At 38.6% G+C, this 9,233-nt stretch overlaps 1 protein-coding gene across 15 annotated transcripts in view; it reads left to right on the top strand.

The window, feature by feature from the left end:
- The first annotated feature begins 74 nt into the window (after window positions 1-74).
- Window positions 75-9,233, top strand: part of RPS6KB1 (ribosomal protein S6 kinase B1) — a 43,570-nt gene continuing 34,411 nt past the window's right edge. For 3 of the 15 annotated variants that reach the window (XR_004280897.1, XM_032322843.1, XM_032322846.1), the window contains exons 1-2: window positions 77-318; window positions 8,241-8,290. Coding sequence is in view for 13 of the 15 variants with exons in the window: in XM_032322843.1 (XP_032178734.1) it covers window positions 178-318; window positions 8,241-8,290 (191 nt within the window). In the remaining 2 variants the exon portion in view is untranslated. Of the gene's footprint in view, window positions 319-840; window positions 952-8,240; window positions 8,291-8,781; window positions 8,845-9,233 lie in introns of those variants that run through there. The other 12 variants (XM_032322838.1, XM_032322837.1, XM_032322836.1 and 9 more) reach the window with 9 other exon arrangements.

Raw genomic sequence — 9,233 nt, 5'->3', positions numbered from 1 at the left:
GGGCCAGGCGATAGCTCTACGCATGTTCATTGCCCACAGTTCGGCTTCACACAACCTTGTACGCATGCTCTACCGCTGAACTTGAGGAGCCAGTCTAGGGCCTAGGCGCAGACGCACTGAGCCCAAGCAGCCGGTGATGGCGGCAGCAGCGGCGGTGGCTGCGGCGGGTCCGGGCCCATGAGGCGACGACGGAGGCGGGACGGCTTTTATCCAGCGCCGGACTTCCGAGACAGGGAAGCTGAGGACATGGCAGGAGTATTTGACATAGACCTGGACCAGCCAGAGGACGCGGGCTCTGAGGATGAGCTGGAGGAGGGGGTGAGGCCCGGGGTCCCGGGGGGCCCGAGGTGACAGGGCCAGGGCGGCGGCGCGGGCCCTGGAAGCCCGGCGCGTCGGAGAGCTCGGAGACCCGGGGAAGGGGGTACGCGAGTAGTCTCCAGGAGGAGCGTAGGCGCCGCGCGGTCCGAGGCAGGGGAGCGGGTGGGGCGGACCTGGCCCTAGGTGTGAGGCCGCTTTGGGGCTCGCAGGTGCAGGTCGCGCCTGTAGCCGCAGGTTGCGCCTGTAGCCCTAGATCAGCGCAGCCCGGAGCAGTCTATTTGTGGAGGGAACGAGAAAGGGCGCGTGGTCGATTCCTCTAGCTCTTGAACTTGAGTGTGGCGGGGCGCGAGTGGTGTAAGCGCGTGTTGGGGGGAGGGGGACTGCGCTTTCTGGGTGTCCCTTAAGTGCAGGTGAAGTGCGGAAGGGTTTCCCTTCGAGTGTAAGTTTTCAAGTATTAAATCTTCAGACCTCCCACAACCACCTCTCTTCTCGGCCTGTCGCTTCTCTCCTAGGAAGCGCTCAGCTGTTAGAAGTGACAGCTGAAAACTTCTGTCGGGAGTAGCGCTGCCGCTGCTGTTACAGCCACCAGGAGTTTTATTTCGGGAGCAAGGGGGCTCTGCTGCATCTTCCAGGGTTTGTTTGTTTGCTTTTTTTTTTTTTTAAACACCCTCTTCCGTGTGACTTTTTTTTTTCCTTTTCTTAAAGCATTTATAATGGCACACGGCATTTGTAACTTTCCCCCTAGTTGAAGATGTCTACATTTTTTCAAAATACTTTGTGTAATTTGGGGGTGGAAAAAAACCAGCGTTGACAGCTGTGATTTGGCTTGCCAAAAATAAATTGCTTGTACTGAGACTTGTGAATGGTGGTGTGAGGGCTTTCCTTGCTGTAATTTAGGGTACTAAATTTAGAATTGTTTTTTCCTAATGCATAGCTTGGTTTTACCTTTGCTGTCTTAATAGTTTGTTATTCTTTATGGAATACCATTATTTTTTCAAGATAAAGTTATTGAAAAATCACAAATTGCACTTGAAGTTCAAAAATACTGTTGTCATACTAAGTCACTGATTCTGGGCAAATGATCACTCCTGGTAACCTCATGATAATTTAGATTTTAAATCCCACTGTCTAGGTGAGCACATGAGTTAAGGACTGGTGTCAGATATTTGCTCTATGTAAGAGACTTCCCTTTTCCTCACCTGATTTTCCTCTCCTGGAAAGTAAGTTGTGCCCTGCTTGTTGCCAAAAGATTGAGATGCTATTAAAAAAAAAGAGCTTTGAACATTGTAAGAAACTAAGTGGGCTGAAATAAATTGTTTTTTCATAATGAAATGAGTCTAAATAAAAATCACAGTTTGTAAGGTGGGTATTTAGTTGTATACTTTTTAGTATGTTTGCCTGCAGAATTCCAGGTACACGACATACAATTTGAAACAGATATGGAATTACTTTCACTATGTATTGCATACTGTCATTAATTATATTGGCTCCATATGGCAGCGGCTTTGGAGCGGGGCAAGGGGGAAACTGGGTAATTCAGGAGATGTTAAAGCAGTTGAAAGTAAAACACTGTATTTAGATTTCTGTTACGAAATGGGATCTCCTTGAGATGTGTTTTGGCCTGCTCCTGTACATTCATTTTGTTGGGTACAAGCAAACAGGTTTTGAGAGAGTGTGGAAGAGGAGGCCAGAGAGATTGGTAGAAATATGAAAGAGAAAGAAATATGACCACTACCCTGGGGAGGGGAACTTTGGAGAAAAAGCAAAGGTAAAGAGGATTTTGAGGAAGAGCCTTCAGTAGAATATATCTTACTTAGCAATGCTTTTGGAGTTGAAAATATTTCTTTTGAATGTGTTATTCCAAGAGATTCCTCAAGGTAGACAAGTGAAAAGAGTTGAGAATGGGATTGGGTTGGCCACTTGAGGAAATGCAGTGACATCCAGGTTTCTCTAAAACAAAATCTAAAAATTCTGAAAAACAAGAGAAGTTTAGAATCTTGGAAAATCTGGGTAGTCGTGAATATGCAACACTTAGTACACAAGCTTTTAAAACATTGGTCTCAGAGAAGCCCCACTTCATCATTGTATAGCAAGGAAACTGAGGCATAAACCAGAGAGGTGATTGCTCAAGACTACATAGATAACTAGTAGTTAACTAGTAGTGTCTTCTGATTCCATTCAGCCTGCAGGCTTCATTGCACAGCTTTTTCATTGCATTTACTTGTCTTGTTCATTCTGTACCTCTTTGTGGTGGGTTAAAAGTTAATTCAAATCCCTCTAGGCATTGTCACTGACTGTGTGGCTTTTTTTTTTTTTTTTTTTTTTTTAAGATTTTACTTACTTGAGAGAGAGAGAGAGACAGCACAAGCAGGCAGAGCACCAGACAGAGGGAGAGGGAGAAGCAGGCTCGCCAAGCAGGGAGCCTGATATGGGGCTCTGTCCCAGGACTCTGGAATCATGACCTGAGCTAAAGGCAGGCGCTTAACTGACTGAGCCACCCAGGTGGCTGTATGATTTATGATTGTATGATTTAGAATAAATTGCTTAATCTGACACTATTTTCTTCTCTGTAAGATGAGGATTATGTGAGTTAAAGTATATAAAATATTGTCCTCTTAAAACATTCTGGCATATTAAGCAGTTAGCTTGTTCATGGAAATACAGCTGTCAGTCTTACTCATTGTCAAAAAACCAAACGTTCAAGTTTACCCTCGTTTTTGCCTAGAGACTTGATAAATGCAGTTATACCAGAGGTGCTGCATTTTTGAAACTGTAGGGTTTTTTAAATTATTGGTCCTAGTTAGAGCTATATGCCTTTTTAGATATGTTACACTAGCTAAATTTATATTAACCAATATATATGTTTATACAGCATAGTTAATTCTTTAGTGAGTAAAGGATGTCTTCATGAGGACAGTAAATGAAAGCATTTATGGATAAAGCTGAATGTCTCTTAACTAAGAAAAGACCCTGATTGAATACCTCAAAAGACTATATTAAAAAGCAATGGGTAAGAGCGTTTTTTGGGAGGGGGCTGGATGGGTGGGTTTGGATCTTTTTTTTTGTTTTTCATGATGGTGGTATAATTTGGGGAGAGTGAGTTGAAACTAAGGGAAAGTTTTCCTCTAGAGAGTTTCATTAGATTATGAAGATGTTGTAAACTTCTGTTTTCTATAGAGACACAAAAACAGTACTAATCCTTAATTTTTACTCTACTAATTCAAAATTTGAAGTAGTCACAGAAGCTTACTGCATGAGTTTCAGATTGGGATATCAGATTTTTATTGAGCAAAAAGTTTAAAATTTTTTAGTGCTTTGAAAAATGTAGTGCTAAAGCAAATATTCACTGTTACGAAAAATTACAGAAAAACATCAGTAGTTATCCTGCATTATAATAGGCATTATAAAGCAGTTTTAAGTAGCTCAAGATTTTGAGCAAGGTTTACTCCTTTTCTCCCAATTCATTGATTTTCTGAATCTTATTTTATAATGAAATGTCTGTGACAAGCAGGCAAGTGGATAAACGGTATAATGGATATCTGGATTAAGGATATTTCACCCATTGTGTAACAACTTATTTACATTTTTACGAAATGTTCTCTCTTTGATTGGGATCTTAGGCATATTAAGTTGAATTTATATACAATTTTAACTTAAAACTTGGGCAATAGTTTGGTGGATGGTTTGAAACATACCTTGAATAGTTCCTTAGGTGAGCAGGATTCATGTTGTCAATCATAGTAGCACATGAAGAAAAGCATTAAGTCATAAAAAGTCATAAAGCTTAAAGCGGAGGGAAAAAAAATCTAACTGAAAAGTTTCCTATGAAAGAATTGTGTATGTATTATATAATGTTAGCCTGATGCTTCAGGTGTGAGACTTTTCTGTCGGTCACGTGGGCCACAGAAAAGCATTGTGCCTCAAATGTTTCTGCTCCAGAAGGTAACGGTAGGAAGTTATAAACACAGATGGAGGTGGTAATACAGGCCTGGCTGGCTTCGGAAATGATATATAGCCGCAGGCCATATCTTTCTAGGTGGCTTCAAAGTCATGGTTTAATGTTAACTACCCTGTGGTCTTTAATTTAAAATTAAGTAAACTAACATTAAAGTAAAAACAATTATGTATTACTACTTTTATCACATTTGAGAGAAGTTAGTCTTTTGTCTTTAAAGTGAAGCCATTATATGTGAAGCACTGGAGACCAAAAAAACCTTTAACTATAACTACTCCTACCCCCCCACAAAAGAAACTGTATCAAGTTGAAACTGCAAGAATTTTTTTCCCCTTGGTATTGCCTCATTCATTTAGCTCAGTCTAACATTGAAACTTACATGCCTAGTATTAGCCTTCATCCTGACTTGTTCACACCATGAGTAAATTTTGGCTGAAAACTTATAGTTTTTGGGGGACATTTAAGCATCCTTTGTTTAAGAATACTATCAGTTTTCTTTGTGTAGCTTGAATGTGTACTGGTACCTTTTTTTTTTTTTAAGGTTTTATTTATTTATTTGACAAACAGAGATCACAAGTAGGCAGAGAGGCAGGCAGAAGAGAGAGAGGAGGAAGCAGCCTCCCTGCTGAGCAGAGAGCCTGATGTAGGGCTTGATCCCAGGACCCTGAGACCATTACCTGAGCTGAAAGCAGAGGCTTTAACCCACTGAGCCACCCAGGCGCCCCTGTACTGGTTCCTTTGAAGGAAGTTATGTTCAACTAAACATTTTATAAATTATTCTAAAATGTTCAATAAAAACTTAAAAACTTACCGTTTTTAAAAAATACTTAAATTCCAGTTAGTCAGCCTACAGTGTAATATTAGTTTTAGGTATACAATTTAGTGATTCAGCACTTAAAAAAACATCATTATTGAGAGCCCAATTAAGGGATATCCTTTTATATAAATTGAAAGACTCATAACCAGACTGTATTCAAGAATACTTACTTTAAAGCTATATTTTATAATATTCATAACTGAATTTCTACTGCCCAGGGTTTTTTTTTTTTTTTTTGGCAATTCTGTGACTTTTAGTGTATTTATAGAGTTGTACAACCACCACTGCAATTTAGTTTTAAAACATTTTTATTGCCTTAAAAGAAACTGGGCCCATTTAGAGTCACTACTGCCACCTCTATCCCTAGGTAACCAGGGGTCTACTTTCCATCTCTGTAAATTTGCTTTTTCTGGACATTCCATATAAATTGAATCATTCAGTATGTGGACTTTGTGTCTGGCTTCTTTCACATAACTTGACGTTTTTGAAGATCAGCTATGTCATAGTATGTACATAGAACCAAGTTGTATTCCATTGTATGTGTCAACCACATTTTATTTATGAGTTCACCAGTTGATACTCATTGCAGTTGTTCAGTTTTTTTTTTTTTATTTATTTTATTTTTTTTATTTATTTATTTGACAGAGAGAAATCACAAGTAGTCGGAGAGGCAGGCAGAGAGAGGAGAGAGAGGGAAGCAGGCTCCCTGCTGAGCAGAGAGCCCGATGCGGGACTCGATCCCAGGACCCTGAGATCATGACCTGAGCCGAAGGCAGCGGCTTAACCCACTGAGCCACCCAGGCGCCCAGTTGTTCAGTTTTTGACTGTTGTGAATAATGCTGCTAAGAACATTTGTACCCAACTCTTTATGGAACATATATTTTTATTTTTCTTGGGTAGATACCTATGAGGAGATTTGCAGGGTTATATGTTAAGTCTACGTTTAATTTTTCAAGAAACTGCCGAACTATTAAAGAGGTTGTACCATTTTATATTCCTGACAGTAGTTTACCAGGGTTCTAATTTCTCTCCTTCTTGCCCAACTTACTTTTCTGTCTTTTTAATTATAGCCATCCTGTGGATATGAAGGGTTATCTCAGTGTGATTTTGATTTGCATTTGCATTTCTGTAATGGCTGATGATGTTGAACATCTTTTCAGGTGCTTATTGACCATTTGTGTATCTTGTTTGGAGAAATACCTGTTCAGATTCTAACATACTTTTTAAAAATTGGGTTATTTTTAAATTTTTGAGTTGTAGAAGTTCTTTATATATTCTTACTCTGTGGGTTTTCTTTTCACTTTCTTAACTTTTGAAGTGCAAAAGTTTTACATTTTGAATAAGTCCAGTTTATTGGTTTTTTTTTCCTTGAGTCATTTGTGCTTTTGGTGATGTGTCTTTTTTTTTTTATTTGACAGAGAGCGATCACAGTAGACAGAGAGGCAGGCAGAGAGAGAGAGAGGGAAACAGGCTCCCTGTGGGACTCGATCCCAGGGCCCTGAGATCATGACCCGAGCCGAAGGCAGCGACTTAACCCACTGAGCCACCCAGGCGCCCCGGTGATGTGTCTTTTTTAAAGATTTTATTTATTTATTTGAGAGAGAGAGAGAGAGCGCGCGCACAAGTGGGGGCAGGGACAGAGGGACAAGCGGACTCCCTGTTGAGCAGGAAGCCTGACATGGAGCTCTATCCCAGGACCCTGGGATCAGGACTAAGCAAAGGCAGATGCTTAATTGACTGAGCCACTCAGGCGCACCTTGGTGATGTGTCTTAAGAAATCATTGCCTATCCCAAGATCATGAAGAATTACTCTAGGTTTCTTGTAGGAGTTTTGTAGTTTTAGCTCTTATATTTAGGCCTGTGATCAATTTTTTTTTAAAGGTTTACTTATTTATTTGAGAGAGAGTATGTACATGGAACGTCAAGGGACAGAGGGAGAGGGAGAGAGAATGCCTAGCAGACTCCATGCTAAGTGTGGAGCCTGATGTAGGGCTCAATCCCATGACCCTGAGATAACTACAGAGCAGAAACCAAGAGTCTGACATCCAACCAGCTGTGCTAGCCAGGCACCCCAGGCCTGTGATGAATTTTAAGTTAATTTTTTAGTGTGGTGGAATATGGTGTGAAGTAGAGAACTGAAGTAATTTTTTTGCATGTGGATATCCAAATGTTCCAGGACCATTTATTGAAAGACTGTCTCTTTCCCATTGAATTGTCTTGGCTCGTTGTCAAAAATTAGTTAACCATAATGTAAGGGTTTATTTCTGGACTCATTTCTATTTCATTCATCTATATGTCTGTCCTTTTCCCAGTATCTCATTGCCTTCGTTGGTGTTGCTTTGTTGTAAATACATTTTAAAATAAGGAAATGTCAGTTCTCCGACTTTGTTCTCCTTTTTTCAAGATTGTTCTAGCTATTTTGGGTCCCTTGCATTTCTGTATGAGTTTTATAGTGAGCTTGTCAATTTCTGTAAGAAAGAAACCTGGGATTTTGATAGGATTGTGTTGAACCTATGTACCAGTTTGGCTAGTATAACCATTTTAAACAGTATTAAGTCATCAGATCCATGAACTTGGAATGTCTTTTATTTAGATCTATACTGTGGTCAGAATAAATGTTCGGCTGGCATGACTCTTGACAATTTGAGGGTGATTCTTAATTATTTTGCTTTGATCAGCCACATCATACAGCATAGTGTCTTGGACTGGTTGTGGTTACTATAGGCTTAGTTAGGTTGTAGTTACATGTTATGTTAGTCTTGTGTATCATATCATATCAGAGTAGCACTTTATGTAAATAATTTGATTTAGTAATTCATACTTAAAATCTGATGTCTTTAGTTTCACAATACACAAAATTTATCTTTTGAATAAATGTAATTTTTAAAGGAGCTATCATCCAGTTTTTTTTGTAGATCATTATTGAGTAGCATCAGTAGCGTAATTGTCATAGAAAACTAAAAATGAAATCCCTGTGGTACGGTGTACCTTATTTTGTTCATCATGACATTTGCCTGTTATTAAAGTATAGAGAGTTTTTAAGCTGGTTTATTTCATTCATTTCTCTTTTAGTAGTAGGGTGAAGCATTACATATTTTGATTTTATGTTTATGAGATTATTTATTTTTACAACTTTAACGTATTTTTCAGGGTCAGTTAAATGAAAGCATGGACCATGGGGGAGTTGGACCATATGAACTGTAAGTTTATATGAAAAGATTTCATTGTGCTGTCTTTCTTTACAAGTAGGTTTTATAAGTTCTAGTTTGTAGCCATCATGTGATTCCAGTAATCTGTTCTTAATTATCTAGTCATATATGTAAACTTGGTTTATTGAGTTTAGCTCTAATATAGTAATATATCCAGGTTTTGAGATCATATATAGATTTTAAGAGAAAGATATTAATTCTGATTAACACTAGACTGAATATGAGTCTGAATGGGTTAGAAATTTTTACTAGGTTAATAGAGTCAACTTTTCTTTCTTAACAATAAAATTTTTAGAAATGCCTTCAAAGTCAAATGTTTTTTGTTCTACTTGTAATATGTCATTCATACAGAGATCTCAAGCCATCTTAGGCAAACTCTGTTAAGTGAAAATGGTGATTAATCTGCTCTATACCCCAAACTTAAGTAAAAACCATGGGTTGGGGGTAGACCAAGATCTCTCATATAAAAAGCATTGAAGGAACAAATTGCCACTTAAATGCCACTTTTGGAGTCTTTAAAGCAAGCCAATAGTAGATATGGAAAGGTGCATGGATACATTCTCTTAGCAAGAATTTTTGTAGCATAAAGACTTGAACTAATCGGGTACTTTTACAAAGTTCCCAGATTTTCTGAAGTTGCTAAATGAAGTTGGATAATACCTAGTCTCATAGACATTTTGAATGAACTAAATATGAATAGCCAGAAGACTTTTTTCCTTTGTCAACTTGCTCAATAAACTTGTTCTAATTTATCTTAGTTTGGGGGTGCTCAGTGTTTCAAAAAATAAGTAGCATATTCTGTAAACAAGCAGATAAGCAATTATCAAGTCATCCTAATCTTGACTTACCTTGTCATTGAATCATTAGTTTATTGAGAGTCCAGATAGTAAATTTGTTATGTACCTTTTCCTTTTTACTTATTTGTATTAAATTA

The sequence above is a fragment of the Mustela erminea genome, chromosome 18 (assembly GCF_009829155.1).
Source record: "Mustela erminea isolate mMusErm1 chromosome 18, mMusErm1.Pri, whole genome shotgun sequence".
Taxonomy (NCBI): Eukaryota; Metazoa; Chordata; class Mammalia; order Carnivora; family Mustelidae; genus Mustela; species Mustela erminea.
The sequence above is the reverse complement of the archived record's forward strand: the minus strand, read 5'-3'. Positions and strand labels throughout refer to the sequence as shown.